The following is a 21,676-nucleotide window of genomic DNA, read 5'->3' as shown; positions in this document are numbered from 1 at the left end:
ATATTCTGACGATAGTCGGTATTCTGATGTTCACCGAAAGACATTTTAGCAGATAGGTGAGAGAGTTGATCGGGCAAACATGGACCACCTGCTCCGATTTTAAAACAGATTGTTGAAAGTGGCTTCTCTGATCTGTTTAAAAGTTCTCTGATTAAATTTACAGCTTCTCCTTGCTGCCCCTTCTTTAGCCTCTCTCCTATTGTTCCGAATTTTCGTTTACCTACATCAAATTTTAACTGAAAAGGTAGGTACCTAACAAGGGAACCTCTTGAGGTGTCACACTTGGATTTGAACGGGGCCGCGATTTTTGGAAAGAGCATAGTCTATAACCCCCAAAATCAAATTTTCAGCTGCCTAAGTTCATTTTTCGATTTTTGGCGAATTTTTGAAAATTCAAAATTGACTGTTTTTTGGTGATTTATGCTTTTTTTAAAAAAAAAAGTACGTATTTGATCTATAAAAATGGTCAAAATAAGTCCCAAAACTAATATTAATTACCCTAATCTAAATTTCACCATTTCCAGCCATTCTGGAGCCTCCAGCGCGATTTTTCAATTTCTCCAGAATTTCGAATTTGCTCCAGAAGGCGTGAATATGCAGTTGGGCAGCTAAAAATCGAATTGTATATTACACTCGACCTGTTTAACGAGTTTATTCACATTTGAGCCGATTTTGAGAGTGAAACCTCAAAAGTAGCTTTTTGACCAGCTTTTTTCAAAATTAAAAAATCCAAAAAAATGAACTGTTTGCGAGGGAATTTTTGAAATATGTACGAATCGCTGTATTTCTTCAAGAACTAACCCCCGAAGCGCAAATTCTACCATTTCCAGCCATTTTGGAGCGAGAGTGACACCTCAAAAAACCACTTTTGAGGTGTCACTCTCAAAATCGGCTCAAATGTGAATAAACTCGTTAAACAGGTTGAGTGTAATATACAATTCGATTTTTAGCTGCCCAACTTCATGTTCACGCCTTCTGGAGCAAATTCAAAATTCTGGAGAAATTGAAAAATCGCGCTGGAGGCTCCAGAATGGCTGGAAATGGTGAAATTTAGATTTGGGTAATTAATATTAGTTTTGGGACTTATTTTGACCATTTTTATAGATCAAATACGTACTTTTTTTTAAAAAAAGCATAAATCTCCAAAAACAGTCAATTTTGAATTTTCAAAAATTCGCCAAAAATCGAAAAATGAACTTGGGCAACTGAAAATTTGATTTTGGGGGTTTTAGACTATGCTCTTTCCAAAAATCGTGGTCTGAATTATGGAACATTATTATTCGAAGTGCAAAAAAAAAATGATCAAAATATTACGACGAAAATTTGATGAAAATTTGGAAATTGCTCTAAATCTAAAATTTAGCATTTATTAAGTTTGTACCTTTAGTACTTGTTATGTACCTTGTACTTGAATTAAAACAAATGTTACTTTTTTATATTTCCAAAAATATTTTTTTAAACAATAAAAAAATAATTCAGGCACCTACTTCGACTTTTTTCTCAAAACACAGTGGCCGGGAGGGGAGGAGGATATGAAAATTGGGAACTTGCAACTTCAATTTGACGCTCCTCCCCCCCACGAAGGAAATACAAAAAAAGGCCTGCGAATATATTTTTTATGATTGCACGTTTCAAAAGTGCCATCGAAAAGCTAAAAATAAGCATTTTCCTGAGAAGACACATTTGAAAAAATTCCAGAAATTTCCTCAAAGGGTCCTTGATAGAGACTAGCATTTCTGCAAGTTTGAAAGAATTCCGTTAAAAATTGCCAAAAATCGATAATATATTTTCATTCATGCCAAAATAAAACTGGCTACCTACTTACCTTATTACCTATCTATTTTTTTTTTTTCAGTTGGTGCAAATGCATGTAAATGAGAAAACTGGATATTTCTGCTTCAAGTCCTCGAAAGTATACGTACATATGAAAATACAGGGCGTTTTAGAGTAGAAATCATAGATGCTCCACTCGCCAAATATACACAGCAACGTTCGGGAAAAATGTCCAAAAGTTGAGGTTTTTTCCCATGCTGTGATGCAAAAGTCAGATTTCATTTATTTTACATACCACGTTGCTTTTCTATTTTTAAAATTTGGAAAAGCAGTGAAATATGTGGACAATTTTCCAAGTGTAAAATATGAAAAAATTACCCAATATTCTATATTTTTATCAATTGCGAACCAATCTAGACAGAATTACATCAGGTTGCATTAGGGACACACTTTCAGCAAAAACAACTTTGAAAGACAGGATGCAAGATTTTAAATGGAGGAAATTGAAACCTCACCGCCGAAGACTCCAAAACATACCAAAATTATGCAAATAATTAGTTTTAAAAAGTTGATAGGTACCCATTATTTGAGAACATTGCCAATAATTTTTTCACTTTGACCAGAAAAATGCTCCATTAGACCAACATTAAAAACTGAAACCTTCGAATAATTTTGAAAAAAAATGTCCACCACCTACCCCAACATAAAATATTAGATATTTTTAAATAAAATTTTCAACTTTGTATCTGATTGAATTTTCTAGCTATGTATTGTGATCTTTCTCAATCTTTGGACATTCTTGAACAGATAATCTATTTCTTTCACGCGTGAATTTGAAAACCTAATATGTATTTACAGTCCTCAGTCCTGACACATTCACCTTTCGTGATAGGCAATAAACTAACTAGACTGGCTAGGTACCTACTCGTGCTTTGCGAATCCAACGTTTCCAGAAATTATTGGAAGTACCAACAATAAAAAAATGGCTGACAAAAAAAAATCAAAATCAGGTATTATATACCAATAATTTATCCTTTAATCGGACACCATTATTATATTAAGAATACACTTAGATTACATTGTGACCGACTGATTTGTACATTCATTGATTGAATTTCAAACTAGTTGAGTTTCAATATGTAGATAAGGTACTTTTAAGCATACAGTTTATGAACCTGGCTGTCTCGATTGCATATTCAAATTTTCTAAATGGAAAGAGAGAAAGAAATTCAGGGAAAATAAAACCCAAGTAAAGGTACAAAGATCAACAAATAAAACTTTATAGGTACCCAGAAAAGTGAAATATTTTGACCAGATAATCCACCAGTTTCAACAGGTAAATACTTACCTATGAACAAGTACATATACGTATAGGTAAGCTTCCTTCCTGCCAACGTTTGAAGAATAAAGCAGACATAAACGCAAATGAACATACCGAGTTAGAGTTAATACATTTAAAAAGCCATTGAAATGTGCAGTAACTCGTTAAAAATCACGTATCGCAGTATACAGAGTAGAAGAGTGTACACAATATGTCATATGCATAGACCACGCGTATACAGGGTGTCCTGTGCTCCTGTCAAACGTCTGTTAAATTTTGAATTTGAATATAGTTTTAAAAGAACAAGTGCTCATTTTGGCTTCTAAAAACGAAGCAATTTTTCATGAAATTTAGTTAATTTTACAACGCTGAATTTGGGAGAATTAATCAAGATGAGCAAAAAAATCACAATTGAAAGATAAAATCTCATTTGCCTTTCATAAGCTTAAATCTAAAATTGAATTTGGCTCTTCCATTCCTCTTAAATTTAGTGCCTTTCGAGTTTTGATAAAATTATAGTTTGGGAAGATTCAAAATTAGTAGGTCCTATACGTATACCTATAATTAAAATTTAAAAAGCCAAAAACTACATTTTCGAGGAATGACTTTCGATTTAGATCAAAATATACACAAAATGCAAACGTGAAGAAGCATTTTGCTGATTTTAAATTATTTAAGCACGATTAGTACAAATTTTCATTAATTTTTTTCGACTCGACTACTTTAAACACCCACACCAGCGTCTCTAAAAATAGTCAAAATACCACCAAAATGATGACGTGCGGCAGATCATTCGTTAGGTTTTGGCGAGAGCATTAAATTCAAAATATCCACTCTTTTTTTTTTAGATACGAGGCTCTTCTTACCACAGTACCTCTCCATGCCACCCAATTTTGGAAAGAATGACATTGAGTTCAAATTAACTTATATTTTGTGGGTTCGGCATCAATCCGACCTTTCAGTGTCTCTCTGGTCCATGGTCTTCCACTTTCTCTCAAATGAGGAGTTGTAGAGAATCTGAGCCTTTAGGGAGAATCCAACAACATGCCTTCTTTTCTGGAATTTCCAAAATCACTAGGTACCCTTTAAAATCTCAAGACAGGCAAGCATTGCTAAATCCGAAATATGGCAAGATCAATATAGGCCTTGATGTGACATGTGACACCCTGTATGCACGTAAGCGCTGTAGCTGGAACTGGAAGATCTGCAGCGCGGCTATTTGCAAAAAGCATTTAGCACACAACACCGTCCACCGTCCACCGTCCACCATCCACAGTCCACACCACACCCTTGAAAAAATTAAACCACCTTCTCGCGAGAAAGAGATTAATCCATTGGAAAAATTAAGATCATCAATAATCGCGAAAAATGCAGCGCGGGGGACAAAAAATACTTCTGCTACATTGCACGTTTTATATACTTAAATTGAACATAATTCTTATTAAAAGTGACGTTTTAGAAAGGCAAAGCCGAGTACCTTTTTTTCTCTCCTTTTTTTTTTTTTTTTATTAATGCTGCTTGGCACGACCGTAACAAAAGAACAAGAAGAAGAAGAATAAAAACATGCATCAGTGTGCACGTGTGGTAAGAGTATATTCGAAGAGCTATGTGTGAAAGCGTATGTGTTAAGTGTGGGAAGATATACTGGTCAATATGGAGAAGTCTGATTATACGTTTCAAGGTGTAGAGGGAGAGGTGGCCAAACCAAGTCGCCAAGCTGTCTGAGTGAACCTTAGTCGACTGGTTTATGCACAAAATCCCTCAATACTCGAATACACCATTGTTTGTACGGTTCGCTTGTTACCATCTTAACTACCTATATTTCAAATGAACAATTTTTTCAACTATCAATTGTTCGCTGTTTATGTACACAACACGCGAAAAATGCGGTAAGTTTGATACAATTTTTTACGTATTTTTTTTTTCTCGAATGTATTATGATTTCGTATTTTGTTAACGAGATGCCTCTGATTAATGTGCGCCTTTTGCCGGCTAAATAGTGTTTTGTGTTTTCAATTCGTCGTTTTTTTATTATTACTACTTTGTCGTTTGTTCAGTGCGTTGATCTTTTTTTTCCTTTTCTTTATGGTTTTGAAAAAATTCACTCGTATAATTCATTGACATGTTTTATTCGTTGTATTCGACAATTTTCGGTATTTCAGATTTTCGTTTGATGATAGGTATTTTATACTTACATAATTTGTAAGTACCTTTTTTAAAAATTTATATAAAAACATTTTCACGATTGTTATTGTGCACTTGTTCGAATTTTTGTAGAGGAAATCAACGCTAAAAATACCCACTTGTTCGAAAAATGATCTGATTTTAAATTACCATAAATGGTTAGCAAATTATCTAGTTGCTGTTTTAAATAGATTCAAATACCTACGTAAACGCAGAGTGCCTTCCTAAATTAAATTTCCCACGTGTTAGTTTCATCATTTTAAAACCAGGGTCAATGATCTAGGTACATGTACGAATTAAAGTTGGAAAAAAGTACGATTTGTTTCAATTTTTTTCATAATACATGTAATTCACAGTGATTTTATTTCCGAAATTTTAGATCATTTTGTCAATATTTTGCTTTACTAACGAGTATATTTTTTGAGACTAATTTAATTTTTGGATTTGTGTTTATCATTTTTAATACAGGTGATAATGGAATTTAAAATGTTTTATTTTTGGTTTAGTCAAATGACTGAAATATTAACCGGATAGAATCCAAAGTCCATTGAACGTGAGGATGTGAATGGGGGGGGGGAGGTATTATTTTTTAAGCAATGCCATCGTGTACTAATCTAAATCTGAATGGAAAAAGATTTTTTAAATTTTGACGTTCTATTTTGATAGTTTTTCAAAAATTCGTGGTTTCTGAACCAACCATTCGAACATGAGTTTTTTTTATGGGACTAGCAGTGTAAAAAGACTGATCAACTAGACAATATAGGCTCACCGACTTTGGTTCAAAATTCTGCATCATTCGTGCATAATTTGGACGAAAGAAGGAAGGGATGAAAGGTGAGGGAGGGAAGAAGGGAATAAGTAGGATGGAAAATTGTTGAAGGGAGTTGCATTTTACAGCATGAACGATCATAATGCTCATCTTCTCTGGATTAACTGCTCCTTCGTTAGAAAACATAGGCAATATTTTTTGCACATGATCTATCCTTTTAAAGAGATGCTATAGAAAGGAATGGGAAGGCTCGCTAAGCAGATGAATTCTTCATACTAATGTAAACATAAACATTTTTTGAATGAATTTATAGGTATAAATGTTGTTTATAGGTAGTAAATTTCAGCCTTTTGATAAAAGTCAATTGCCCCTTTCTTCAACATAGATCAAACGGGAAAATAAAAATTGGCAATAAAAATGAAAATTTGTGTTTCTTCAAAATTATTTTAATCGATTTCGCGGATCAATTGTTGTTTGGCAATTCGGACTACATTATACCTAATCTGCTTGGTCCTGCACTTGAAATACCAAAAAAATCAAGAAACTAAATTAATCGAAAGTTTCATAAGACTTCATTTTTGATAAATAAAAATATGTAGGTAGGTAGGTACCTACTTTACCTACCTTATCTTGAAATTATAGAATATTTAAAATTATTTTTCTACCATTTCAAAAAAAAAAAATCAAGAATTTACGAAAATTTGCCATTTGGTAATGTTTACCTAGGGGCATGCTCGTGACCCCACCCAACCCTTTTTGAAGTACATGCATAGGTAGACTTTTAATTGTTATTTCCATCATTTATGATTTAGTACCTACCTAGTACTTCAACAAAAAAATCACTTATGAAACATTTTTCCATTCAACGTTTGCAGAATCAAAAATGCCAAATCATGATCATTGATCACTCATTATTATTTATTAAACTTTGATGTTTCCTTGAAAATTCATTTTTGTCATCAACAATTTTTTTAAATATCAAATTTCTTATCACAAAAAAAGGAGTAAGGTATTTGGGAAAAATTGATAGGTTTTATTATTGATCCTACCTATTGTGAGCCAAAGTTTTCAATTCAAGTTAAAAGGATGTGGAGGAATATGGATTGACAATTATTATTAGGGGATGCATTTTTTAATTAACCTAGGAGGTTTACTGCACCCCTATGTGCCAGCACCCCCCCCCCTTCAAAAAAATGATCTAATACTCGAATTGAATTAATTTCAATTTTTACTGCAAACAAATTATATGCTTTAACGGATGATAAATTGAAAAATACCCGATTTTTCCGACATTTTGAAAGAAAATTTCATAATTTTTTGATAAAATGTGCTAAAAGATCAATAATTACCTAAATAAATAAAACCGTGTGCAAAATTTAGGGAGCCGTTTGTTTCGCCGCGGACGATTCGCCGCGGACGATTCGCCGCGGACGATTCGCCGCGGACGTTTCGCCGCCGCCGAAAAACCTGAATAAAAGGTCAGTTTTAAAAAAGCGTTCGTTTCGCCGCCACGGTGGTGAAAGATTACGTAATGATAAAAAACGAAATTATATTTTATAAAATAAGAAGTAGGAACGAAATTAGAAAACTGTTCACATTCAGATAACATTATGGTATTTGTCTGAACCAGAGGTATTATAAGAAGGGTCATTTTAGGAAAAAACGTGGTCTTTTGCCATTTTTTAGTAGTCGCGTGAGCAGAACCTCGATCAACTCCTTTCTCTTTCAGTCCTCTGCAATCGACTTGAGGATTAGGGGGTGGCAAAAATCACTATTCTTTGCCGATTTCGTGACACATTTTAAGCATCAAAACTTCCTCTTGAAAAAACGCTGAATTCGGGCTCAGCAGGTTGAAATATCCTCGTTTCTTTCAAAGTCACAGAGTCGGGGAGGTTCAGAAAATGAAGTAGCACTTTTTTAGAAAAGTGGGCGAAGTTTTGCAGAGATGAAGTTGCAAAAAAAAACTGTCAAAAACACGTTTTTTCGATATTGATCTTAATTTGGTCGACCCTAGCTCAGCTCCCTGTGCGGCTGGAGGCTAAAATTTCCTTAGGGTAGTCTCCCACTCGAGGTAAACTTTCTCAACAATTTTTGGTCAAAATCCAGAATAATTAAGATGTGTATTATGTAGTGTATCACCACGGCGGCGAAACGAACGCTTTTTCAAAACTGACCTTTTTTTCGGGTTTTTCGGCGGCGGCGAAATGATCTGCGGCGAAACGTCCGCGGCGAATCGTCCGCGGCGAAACAATAGGTACCCCAAAATTTACCTATTTGATAAGTGAAGTGACCGTTTCTATTCAATAATCCTGAATAAGGAACTTTCACGATTCATTAGCTTCGATCGAACTGAAATTTTGGCTCTTTATACTGGTGAATGTCGCCCACACCTCAGAATAAAATTTTTAGCTCCCACAGCTGATTTTTCGATTTTTGACGAATTTTTGGAAATTGCAAAACAGCCCACGAGAACTTCGCAAGACAGATATCTGAACGTTTCTGTCCCGAAATCAACACTCATCCTCTCATTCTCTCAAATCGACTGCTATAGGTACTATTTTGAAATCGATCTTGAGTCTCCTGCAGAAGTTGCCTTTTTTCCATCCTCTTGTAACTAAGTATACTCTAAAACATGCTGTATTATCACGAATCGATTGGAAGAAGGGATGAAAAGGTAGTGCATCCGAAGTACAGGATTCAAAATGTTTTTTAAGTGTTGAAAAACATTCAGAATTTCTCATTTTTGCAGAAAATCACTCAGAACACCCAATTTTCTCTATAGTGGACCCTTCCAGTGGCCATTGCAACGATTTTTGCATCGATCTGGAATATCTGGAAAAAGTAGACGTTTTCCCAACACTGCAGAATTGCTCTAGAAAAAACTGTAATAAATTTTAGTACCTACCTGAACATTTAATTCCTTCATAAGATTTGATATTAAACAATCGTGGTGAAAAATATTTCTCTCAAGGTAAAATTTCCAACACCCATTCAACAAAAAAAAAAAAAAAAATCAAAACTGCACAAATTTCTTCATCAAATCCTCGGAAACTCCCTCCATCTTCAAGGTCACTTTTCCCCCACCTGAACTGAATCAATCGTGACCTCTTCCAACTGATGTGGAACTTTCGCCAAAAAAGAAGTTGATTTCAACTCCTTCTGGACAAGAGTCATTCCAGTGTGCCGAAGGAAATTAAATTTTTGCCAAAGACTCGCCAGATATGCTTGAAAGTGGTCACAATCAGTTTGAGGGATCGATTTCAGTACCTACGGAAATCGATGTAGGTGTAGGTACCTACAGACTTTTTTTCAAGATTCACCTTCTTTTGAAAAAAAAAAAAAAAAAATGAACCTACTCATATTACTGTACAAATAATTTTCAAAAATTCGCCAAAAATCAAAGAATCGACTTCAACAGCTCAAAATTTGGTTTCGAGCTGCAGGTAAGATGGCTTGTCAGTGAGCTAAATTCTAGCTCGACCAAATTCTATGGGTTGCTGGCCTACTGGCTTGCTCATAATTTGCACCAGACTTGGATTATTCGTTATAGGCCAAATTGCTCGAGCAGTTGAGCTCCAACACCAAAATACTTACATACGATTCACGTATAAGCTACATAAGTATTTTCAAGAAGAAACGATACCATAATTTAGACTACATCTTTGTTGCAAGTTACCTTGTTCGAAACGAAATTATATGCAATAATAACAGTACCTACCTATCGATGACACACCGCTCGATGAAATAATTAATTCACGTACGGAAATCAGGACATCATTATACGCGTTGATAATTACACTTTATACGTTCATATATGTAATATAAAGTCAGTCTCGCGCAATTAAAACTAGAACGAGAAAGTGATCGCAATAAAATACTTAAATTAAAAAATAAGAAAGAAAAAAAACACCAACAAATCGACATTGTAATAAAGCGAGAAAAATAGGTTAGCCCTTGGCCGAGAAAAATAAAATTTGCCGACGTCGGCGTCGGTTGGAAAAATTATACAATGGTACAATTTTTAAAAAAATAAATAGTAAAAATAATAAACTCTTTGTCCATAATTACCTCTACTCTGGCTCTCGTCCATATCCACGTCCCCTTATCAAAAACGACATGTTCGCATTTTATTGTTTAATTAGGCGTTTCACAATGTTGCATATCTTCTTTTTTTTTTTACAAATGCATTAATCGTGTACGTGAATATTACCCTATGACGATTTAACCTGGAAGTTTTAGTTGCCGAAAGCAATCGAGCTAACTCGCCTAACGACATTATACATATTATGAGTATTCGATAACCTTGACCGTCAGATTAGTCACGATTTGTAGTATTACTCGTAAACTTGTCAACTTTGAAATGAAAAGTGTTGAAAATAAAAACGTATTTATTTTCTAATTCAATCGCCATCCAGGTGTATAGAGATATTAGAATAGTGTACAGTACATGGTTTGTAGGAGGCAGCCACAAACAACATTCAATACATAAACGTTATGATTTTACTACATTCTCCCTCCCTTCCCCTCCCTTCCAGTATCTTTTGATTTCGATTTATGACACGGAGAAGTGTAGGAGGCTACGCCGGCATATATATGTCATAGAGGCAATCGCTGCTAATTTTCAACCATGTACTGTATTCTCATCGTGTTCGGATTTTCTTCTTTTTTGGACGAACAAGCACGTTGCCCTCAAATAACGTTTCTGTTCCTTAGGGAAATAAGTAAGCGTCGATATAGAAAGAATATATAAGTCGTCGTGTAGTACGTGTACCAACAGGTAAACTGGTTAGACGGGTTTCATTGTGGGGGAGAGGGGCTCAAGTATAAGTACAAAGGAAAAAAAACTATATTTATTAAATTTACACTCAGATGGTTCCATTAACTAAGTTCCAAATTTCACACATTCTATAATATAGGTAAGGTAACTTACCTACCTACGAGTATATTTTAAAAACCAGTGGAAAAAAAATCTATAAATCGTTATCGTTTCGACGTTATGCGAAGATCTCATCGAGATCGACTTGTTGCATCGAGCATCCTAAGTTAAGTCATCGATTGCCGGCATGACTCGTAGGTACAGAGAAATTTGATACGTGCGAAAAAAAATTGGAGGCGAGAAAATCGAATTAAAACAAATGCATCCGATGAATAAATTAATATAAATAATAATTTCTTAATAAATTCGTCGGACCCTGTCTAGACAAGTTATTTTTTCAACTGACGTAATGCAATGAGAATAGATGATACCAACAACATAAATTGGAAACGAAAAAGGAGAAATACGTACGAACGTTTGAGAATATTATTTTTTGAAATCGTGTTTAATGCCGATGCCCTCATTATGCGCCTGTCGAGATTTAAATTATATTTTCACCATATTCTTCAGCAGAGTAAATCAGGGGTATTCAAAGTTTTTTTTTTTGAATTTTCGGTCATCTAATTCGATTTGTTCTAAGAGTAACGATAGCTCGTATTTTGGATTCAAAGTGTGCCCGAAGGTGTTCCTAATTTATGCCCCTACTTGGATTTTGAAACCAGCTAGATATCGCTGATGAAGTTTTTATATTCCTTACTCCCTCCCCAGTACCCTGTGCCTCACACTGGCATCAAAATAATTTTTCGATCAAAGTTCTTTTGTCAAATTTTTAAAAGTATTTTTATTACGAAGTCATAGACCAGCTCAAGGATCACTCCTGGATTTTTTCAAGTTTCCTGAAACGTTTCTTTTTGTAAAGTAGCTTCTTGAAGAACCAATTTATGCCTCAGCTTGAATTTTGAAATTGAAAAACTTTATTAATAATTATGTTAAGCTTCCAACTCCCATTCTCTGAACATTCCAGGATGAGCACACCAAGAGTAACTTTTCGATCAAAATTCATGTGTCAATTTTCAACTTATTTGTTCCAAATTTTATTTAGATACAAACTAAATTCAAATCCAAAAGTTATTCTTAGGAATTTTTTCAACTTTTCTGTTATGTGTCTCAAGGTTTTTTTTGGTGCAGTATGCTCATTTTAGACCGCACAAAATGCCCCATATTTCTCTAAAAACTCAATAAAGCTCTGGTCACAATTGTAATTTTTCTAATTTTAAAAAGTTTGTTGGCTTGTTTGTTGGTCTTGAGAGGTTTGTGTTGAAAAACAGGTTAGAATTTGAAATTAATAGCTCTCAAAACTCAAAAAATCAGAGCGCACGATTCGGGAAGAAACTCTGTACTTAGGTATTGGAACTAAGAAGCTGTTGCTCTACAAAAATATTCGAGATCCCCTCAACCTTTTTTCCACCACCAGGGATATCAGGAGTAAAAATCTTGTGGTTTTCTTACCTACAGTATGGCGAATTAAATGCATTCAAACTTTGCAAATGATGTTGAAAAATTATTAGAGCTCGATTGGGACTTATTTACACACTCTTTGTTGAGAATCAAAAATTTTAAAAATTCTCCCATAACCAAAGATCTAGGACGTTATAAAGCTCGTCATTTGTGAATTTCTGAAGAATTTTATAAAATTAAAAATTTTAAGAGGAAGATTTAGAATTTTCTGAAGGCTTCAGAATGACCTAAGAGTGGTTGTTTTTGTACAGTAGGTTGAAATCAAATTTACTGTTGAAAAAATGTAATCAACAAAAAAATTGAAAAATTTCCACATTAACAGTTTTTAAAATATGCGAATCAAATTTTTGCCATCACCAAAAATTCAAAAAATATTTTTTGTAAGTACTAAAAATTTTGGTTAAGAGAGTTTTGAGGCATGCTCAGGGTGTTAGTTCAAGTAAGTACCTATGTAGGTAAATGAAAGGCAGGGGTGAATTGCAAAAAAGAAATATCGGAGGAATTTGACCAAATTCAGTGGAGACTTTCATTTTGAGTTGAAAGCCACTCAGAAAATTTTTTGGTACCCGAGGTGCCCCTAGAGGAAAGATAGGAGTCCTCAAAGAGGGGACATTTTCAAAAAAATCGTGAGTTCTTTTGCTCTAGCCCCTACCGAACCTATAATATTGAGAAAAATGGACCAGTTTCAACAGATAGGTAGTTTTTGAGATTCTGCATCGACTAAGGCCATTGCATGTCATAAAAATCCAAAACCACTTTTAAGATTACACTGAGCAGTTAAAAATTTGCAAACCGCTCATTTTCGGATAAATTCGTGTTTTGAAAATTTTTTCTACCAAATATTTTGCTTTGCACCTTAATTACCTAATTAAGCCAAAACGTCGAAAGATATCATTTTTTAAACTGTGGAAATATTTTAGAATACAGTGATGCCAATTTTTGGTCATTATTTCCGATTTCAAAAAATCAAAAAAAATGGTAAATAGGTTTTTGGCAATTCTTCTCGATTCTTTGAAATTGGCAATAATGACCAAAAAATGTGCACTACTGCATTTTAAAATATTTCCCCAATTTCAGAAATAGGTAATTTCAGTGCAGGCAAGTTTAGTAAAAGTTGAATGTGAAGCGTGAAGCACACGAGTATTAACTATTAAGTCAGGTACGAGTATTTTTACAACATTATTCAGATGAAGTATCGTTTCGATCTTCAATGTAGGTAGGTATGTCATACTCGTACGTATACCAGTGTATACCTAACTACACTATAAACTTGTGATTGTTCGATCACAGCGGTAAAATAAAATCGCCGATATCGAGCATCTCTGTGGGATACCTTAACACATTCGAAATGCCAACAAATCGATTGAAAACATCGCAGAAAAATTTCCTAGTAGCAGCAAATCTCAAGGTCTCGCTATGAGTAATTCGAATCGTACGCTAAAAATTTCTCCATTTATTCGACATTCTCATCGACACGACTTGTACAATTTAATGAAATATCATAAGTTCTAGCAATTTTTCGCATTTATTATACTCTTTACAGGGCATTAATGACCTTCGTTCAAACACTAACCTCAAATACATTCGTTTTTAATTGGCAATAAAAAATTTCCTTTTAGGGAATCCTATAAAAATTTCAAATCGTATTAGCTGTGAAAATGGACACAGAACATGGCATCATCTCACGCCGCGCAAATTAAATCAAATTTAAAAGCGCGCAATTTTTTTACACAGGAAAAAAATTTTACTTTCGGTTTATTATACGTACCAGTAGCTGGGTATGTGTAGGTACGTATTAAAAAATTAATAAATTTACGGAGGCTCGCTCGAGTAGGTAATAATGTCTACTGGAAAAGGTGCCTATATTGAATTATGATCACGACTTGAACCTTTGCTGTGAATTATGGTGGGAACACGAGCACACATCATGTTCAATGTTGTTCAACTGCGAGGCGAAATTTTTTCCAAATTTTTTGAACGAAACTAATGTACTTTTTTTTGGATAGGTCATAGGTGGTTAGTTAGAGGGAAGGGGGGGATTTTATAGTTGGTTTCGAAAAAATACCTTGGCACGTTTTTGAAATGACGTCCTCTAATTTCAACTAAACCAACCCAGATCAAAAGAGAATTCATTAAAACCTCTGCTGTAATCAAAATTTCAGGTGCCAAAGTTCATTTTTAAATTTTTGGCAGACTTTTGAAATTTAAAAAAATTTGTAAAAAAAAACTGTTTTTATGAAAGATTATTCCCTTGAACAAAATGAGCCAATGTGATCAATCTTCAGTACATCCCCCTCCCCTCGAAAACTAATAATTTTAGACCATCCTGAAGTCTTCATCGAGTTTTCAATTTTCTCCACAAATTCCAAATTTCTGCGAACTGGAGAGATCGAAAATGCTTTGGTTGGTGCTTATTGGACACCCTATCAAAATATCAGAAATCTTGGAGCTGCGAATGAAAAATTTGTAAAAAAGTTGGAAAAATCGCCAAAAACGCAGTTTTTTTGATTTCAAAAAAATTTTCAGAAATTTGCCAGAAATCAAAAAAGCTATTTTTAGTGTCTAAAACTTTGGTTATCGGGGTTTTCTGACATGCTCTCTCCATCTAGCTAACAATTAGTTTCGTTCGAGTCGGAGGGTCTCAGTTTGAAAGGTCCCCTTTGTTAGGACCTACTTAATGGTTGGATCGTGAGAGAAAATGTAGGAGGATTTTGACCAAATTCAGCGGAGACCTTCATTTTTTTTTGAGTTGAAAGTTACTCAAACATTTTTTAGCTCCGGAGGTACCCCTGAATAGGAGATATGTGTCCTCAAACAGAGAGCATTTTCGAAAAATTCGTAATTTTTTCGCTCTATAGCCCCTACCCAATTTGATTTGGGAAAAATATTCCAGTTCCAAAAAGATATAATTTTTGAAACGAGAAAAATGTTTCGGAATACAGTGGTGCCAATTTTTTGGTCATTATTAAAAAATTGAGAAGAATAACCAAAAACTTATCAAGCAATTTTTTTTGACTTTTTGAAATTGCCAATATTGACCAAAAAATTGGCACTACTGCGTTTCAAAATATTTCCCCAGATTCGGAAATGATATCACCCCTCCCCTTAAATTTTAAATACTACTTTTTGAAAATGGGCTATTTTTCCCATCAAACGATTAAGTATACGTGGCAAGAGCGAAAAAACCACATTTTTTTTTGTTGAAAATTCCACTTTTCTGAAGACTCATATCTTCCATTCAGCTGTGCACTTCTGAGGTTCAAAATCTTTCTGAATGAATTTCAAATCAAAATGAGTTTTTTCTTTTTTGAATTGAGTCAAAATGATCAAACATTTCTTTCTGCGAACCGCCCTATTAAACATGTTGCCTATCCGCTGAAACAAAGGAGCAGTTCACTGTTGGGAAAGAAAAGTAAAAAGTATGAACATTAATCTATTTCGTCCTTTCCGCGTTTCAAAAAAGGCGAGTTGAAAATCACCAAAACTTGCAATTTCAATTTAAAATATTTCAAAAACAGAATTTTTGATTTTTTTTCATTTCTCAAAATTAATTGATTATGATTTTGATGTTGATATACATACGTCAATTGAGGGAAAGCAAAAGTTTTATTCAGAACTACGTCACCTAAATGAACAATGAACAATCTCAATAAAAATGATAAAGGATTATTGAGAAGGGAGGGAAGGGCTAAAACACTAAAAATTCAAAAAAGTGGAGCCAGCTTCAAATAAACATTTTCATTCACCACCTCCCTAGATAAACAGCTGATTAGGTACATAGCTATTGAATACAGAAACAGACATTTTCCACAAAATAATTGCTGGAACGTCCTTCGTGATAATGTTCCCATAACGGAAATCCATTTCAAGTATTTAAAATACATTTGTCTGTAGGCCTACATCGGTTTATCATCCTTAAAACCATATTATGTTCAACTTTATTTACACAGAGGACAACTGATTTATCAAATATTACGCGGAAACGCCTTCCAAGTCTTGAGAACTATTGCTAATTTTTTGTTCAAATAAACGCAAATGAGTTTAAGTGCTTACTTACGATTGGTATAGGTAGGTATATAATGTACATATGGAAAAATGAAAATTTGTCGTATTCCACCATCGCCACCCCCGAGTACTTGTGGAATAATCACGAACTCAACCTAATAAATTCATTATCACTTCCTACGATGCTTAATAGCGGCAGTATATTCCACATTTATGGACATTGTTCACCTTATATTAACATTTACGCAACGTTTAATTTCATCCTTGTTACCTACTTCGGTAGGTAGTATACAAATATAAAAGATTTACCATGTGTACTTCTACTTACATATACTCGTATGTAAAAAAGTGTAGTACAGTGGAAGATATACCGCTCAAGTATTTAACCATGTATTGTAATTTGTAGGTAAAGGTAAGGTACCCTGAGCGTTAACCAGTTGCCAGATATTTATGAATGTTGATTGAACAATGTGTGGCGTTTTATCATACATATAAGGTTGAAATTTATGCGACCCTTTGAACGCGCCACTTTTCTTTCCAATAACAATATCGTCGAAAATGTTGGTCGAATAAATTTTCTGCTTTTTTATAGCGATTATTAATATACTATGGTTATATCAAAGCACTCGCGGTCTATACACTTATATGGCTGATTTGAATGTTATTCCAATAAACGTACAGTTAACGTAGTCATTTTTCATTAATAATTAGAAGCCCGCGAGAGGTTTCCGTTTGTATTCATATATGGATGCTATCTTTATCGATATCATAATAATTATGTAAATGTTTAAAATATAAAATTTGTACTTAAGAATGAGTTTTCTATTTTTTTGCCGTTGAACTCAAGTTGTCTTTTTTTATGTTTTTGAAAATAGGTAGACGAATGCAGAACCATGTTGGATTATTTTTTGTCAATTCTGATACTTCTTGGATTGACACAAATATGTACGAGTAATTTTAATGGAGATGTAGTGGACACTTCGCCTTTAATGCTAATGGGATCGCAGGAGACTGAACCCTCCAAAATGCAGTTCTCATTCAAAGTTTGGGAGAATCCCAGAAAATCAGCCTTCAAGCCGAGAAAACGAGATATGCACGAACCTAAGTTATTGCTGCTCATGGGCAATGATTACGATCACAAATGGATGAGAAAGAATAGAGAAAAACAGACGATAAATGTAAGATGATTTTCATTACCTATTTTCAATAGTTTTGTAAAATATTTAAAAATTGAAATTTTTGCGTTTTCTTTTTGCTGTGGAAAAATTGGGAATATTTTACTTATGGAAGTAAAAAAAAATTCCACTTTTATTTGAGGTCGTTATTGCATCCCAGTATTTGACGCTGATTCAGAGATTAAGTAAAATCATACAAGCGTTTAAAATTCAGAATTTATCGAAAATTTCGAATTTTAATTTCTGACTTTCGCCTCAAAGGACCTTTCGCAAGTGAAGTATCCTAATCGGTAGGAAAATTGTTAAACTGGATATAAGGGAATTGAAAAAGAACCGCAAAATATGCCGCCAGCCAAAATTTCAAGTGCTGAAATTGATTTTTCAAATTTTTTAAAATTCAAATTATAAAAAAATCAAAATTTCAGCAAATCGACCTATAAAGCTGAAATTTGGTTTGTAGCCTATTTTTCACCTCCTGTGTCGATTGATGACAGTTTTGAATCGTTCTGTAGCCTCTAGCAAATTTTTGGTTTCTCCAGTTTTCAAAAAAAGCGCTGTATGTAAAATGAAAATAAAATTCAGCATCTATTAACTTGTTAGGTACTATCTTTGTGACTCATTCTAGCGATTCAAGCTCAAATTTTCAAAATCTTTTTGGACTCGTTTACCACCAGTCAAAAATTTCAGGGGATGAAATTTTTCTTTCAAATTTTTGAGAATTTAAAAAAATTTAAATTATTGGACAAAAATTAGAAAAAAACAAAACTTCAGCAAACCAGCGTAGAAAGTTTAAATTTGGTTTGTAGCCCATTTTCAACCTCCCGAGTCAATTGGTGATGGTTTCAAATCCGGGCCCTTTGGTGTCTCGGAGCCCTATGGTACTCAGATTAAAATCTTAACACATTACTCAATCTCACAGGGTGCCGCAGAAGAAAATGAACGAAAAGCAGTACGAGCTTTACGAGCATTAGTGGACAATAGTACGTTGTCGAGGCAAGAAGATCTGCTCCAATTACCAGAAGATCTTCCTGGTCAATATCGAGAATTAGTGAAAAATTGGCTGGTCAGAAGAGCAACATGTCCAATTCGATTCACTTGGAATGATCTGGGGCCTTATTTTTGGCCTAGGTTCGTTAAACTAGGCGAATGCTTAGGGAATATGACGTGCAGCTGGCCTCCAGGCATGACCTGTGCCCCTGGAGCTGCAAAAATTCTCAATATATTGAGATGGCATTGTCGGTACGTATTATGCGAATATTATAAATAGGTACCCAGATATACATTGAGCCAGAGAGTAACATGGTATACTCTGGCTGCTGTCACGAAGGACATTGACAATTGAATTATATTAAGTTCACTTTAGTCAGTATATTATTTTTTTTTACAAAACCACACCACAAAGGTTCACTACCTTTGTAAATGTGATACACGATATCGTCGGAAACCTCCATTCTTTCTAAGTGTAATATAAAACTAACCACAAACTTTATAATATGATAAATGAGCTCATTTAAATGCCACACTAGCTTTAATCTTGAAGTATAATTTTTAAATTTGTGTATTTTGCGGCGAGTTAGTTAACATCTGATGTTTCATAGTAGGTACCTATATTCTATAGTGTCATCCTCCATCATGAAGTGGCATCAAAGTCATCACAAGTCAAATTAGCCTACCCCTGAAATATTTTAAAATAAAATCAATATTACCTAAGTCCAGGAATGTTTCTAAACTTACACTATACCATACCATACCTACCATAGCTTTATTTTTTCATCAACTTCAGAGGTACCTACTCCTATTACATTTTTTTGTTTCATTACAGTGAGAAAAAATCAATGAAGAAAGGCCATAAACGAAAAAATGTCAACCAGGTCAAGAAACATGATAACAATGTAGCCCCTACAGACACAAACAAAACTGGAAACAAGATTAACAAAAGAAAGAAGAGGAAGAAGTATCGATGCATGTGGATCAAAGTGCCATATCCAGTTCCAGAAGATTGTGTTTGTTCTTGCGGATGAAAATTGCATCAAGACGAGCTAAAAAAATTCCCATTTCAAAGATCAATGTACACCAAACCTGTTGCTGGTATGTAAATGTACCGCAAGCGATCGGGTCAAATGTAAAAATTTTATTTCCTTGGATGAAAGTAGCTCGTTGAAATTTTACATAAATTTTTTTTGTACTTCTTTCTAACATGTAAAACAAGTCTTTCGTTATATTTATATTTATGTGTACCTATATCATTTGTGTAGATAAATTTTTTTTATTTAATACCACCAGGGAGTTACCCTGCACTTTTTGTATTTAAATTCAATTGGATGATTGCAAATTTCATCATGATTGTGAAAGTAGCACCACTTATGATCGAAGTATGAAACATTTATGAGTTTTTTTCTATTTGTATGTTCATTTAATAAAGTCGTAACTCGTCTTGAAAGGTTTTAAGTGAAAATATTCATCCTAAAAAAATGAAGTTGCTGCTGTGTAAATCTCAGCTTATTTCAATGGTACCTACCTACTTATACTTGCCTAATGGAATAGATGATTTTGTTTGTGAAAAGCTCAGATTTGGCTGCATTTTTAAATAAATGGGTAAATGTTTTATAATACATAGGTACCTCTCTATGAATCAGTAAGGGTGCCAACAAAATTATTGTAATTGTATTTTAATGTTTCTCAAAACAGGTTGATTTCTTACACCTATGAAGAAAGTGAACAATTCATAGATAGGTATACAAATAATGACAACGTGATCAAGTTTTCTACATTAAATTGTTTCTAAGAACCTATCTCAGATAGGTACTCATTTTTGTTGTGATAATTTTTCAAGTAAAATACCAAAACATACATATAAAAAGAGGAGAGGAGATGATTGAAGCAGCTTTTGAAATTCATAGAAGTAATTAGGATAAGTGAAACTACTTGCAGTTGAAATTAAGAACACTTTGTTTAAATTTCTTATAAGTCATCAGATAGTCAACTTTTCATAGGTAGGTACTTGATTTAAAAAAGATAGGTATTAGTATACCTACTAGTGTTTCATTCTCTCCCTCTACTATCACATTCTCATCTTGCAGAATTGACTAATGAATACCTAGACAATAGCATAATTTAAAATCCATTTTTCTAAAACTGAAGGAAAAATCACCCCGACAAAGAATTACAGAAAACATGACAAACAAAACTGAAATCTGTTTCGATTTTTTTTCTTTTGTTATGAGTTAGTAGATCTAAATACCTACTTGGAACCATTTATGAATGAAAGAAAGCCTATTTTTTCCGTCAGAAAGGGAAACTTGTTTATAAAGAAAACCAAATAATAAGATCGTAACTCAACATTTATTGTAACTAATTTGCAAAGGCATTATTCAAAAAAAAAAAAAACAACTTGACAATTTGCCATCCTATACTGCATTTGTCTTTTGTGGGTATATTTTGACCAAAAAACAAAAAAAAGACTCACGCCAGCAAAAAAGGAACAAAGATCAAGTAGACATCACATATATGAATGGGGATTAGGGAACTGAAAAAAATAGTGAGAACAGATGGATGAAAAATGATCTGTGAAGTACCTAATACATAAATCATTTGTTAGTATGTACCTAGGTACCTAATTATTATGGAACATAAACCAGTGAAAATTATCGACGTGTATATTTTACTACACTTGTAAGCTTTATTATTAAAAATTGTGCATTTTTAAAAAATTATTATTATTTATATTTAAGGATTAAAATATTTTTTCGTTACCTATTGTCGATCATTTTTCAAATTAACTGCCTATCTAAATATGTAGGTAAAGGTACATAAATGAGTTATCATCGCTGCATTCATGACAAATTGTGTTCAGTTCACTGTTTTTAAAAATAGTCGCAAGAATCGTCAAAGAAATTGATCTAAAAAGCTGCCGAGTCTCCGAATTTCTTTTCAATTTCAGGTTCCTTTACAAAGGGATGATGGAGAGAAGGCGGGTTTGAACCTTTTAATCTCAGAATCTCTTGAACTGGCACACTCGAGATTTGAATAAAACCAAACTAGATCGAAAGAGTGAGCTTTAAGCCCCGCAATTAACATTTTAGGTGCTAAAGATTATTTTTGGATTTTGACGAAAT

General features: G+C 33.8%; 1 protein-coding gene across 1 annotated transcript; it reads left to right on the top strand.

Annotated features, from left to right (window-relative positions):
• Positions 1-4,770: 4,770 nt before the first annotated feature.
• LOC135840858 (noggin-like) lies at positions 4,771-21,313 on the top strand. The gene is made up of 4 exons (XM_065357584.1): positions 4,771-4,983; positions 17,262-17,564; positions 18,481-18,800; positions 19,384-21,313. The coding sequence occupies exons 2-4, from the start codon at positions 17,280-17,282 to the stop codon at positions 19,580-19,582; spliced, it is 804 nt and encodes a 267-aa protein (XP_065213656.1). The 5' UTR covers positions 4,771-4,983; positions 17,262-17,279; the 3' UTR covers positions 19,583-21,313.
• Positions 21,314-21,676: the final 363 nt, after the last annotated feature.

The sequence above is a fragment of the Planococcus citri genome, chromosome 3 (genome assembly GCF_950023065.1).
Source record: "Planococcus citri chromosome 3, ihPlaCitr1.1, whole genome shotgun sequence".
Classification (NCBI taxonomy): Eukaryota; Metazoa; Arthropoda; class Insecta; order Hemiptera; family Pseudococcidae; genus Planococcus; species Planococcus citri.
Note: the sequence above shows the minus strand (reverse complement) of the source record. Positions and strands in the feature narration are given on the sequence as shown.

Coding starts and splice junctions, on each gene's coding strand:
- LOC135840858 (XM_065357584.1), top strand. CDS start 17,280: ATGTTGGATTATTTTTTGTCAATTCTGATACTTCTTGGATTGACACAA. Junction 17,565..18,480: donor GAGAAAAACAGACGATAAAT/GTAAGATGATTT, acceptor TCAATCTCACAG/GGTGCCGCAGAAGAAAATGA. Junction 18,801..19,383: donor ATATTGAGATGGCATTGTCG/GTACGTATTATG, acceptor GTTTCATTACAG/TGAGAAAAAATCAATGAAGA.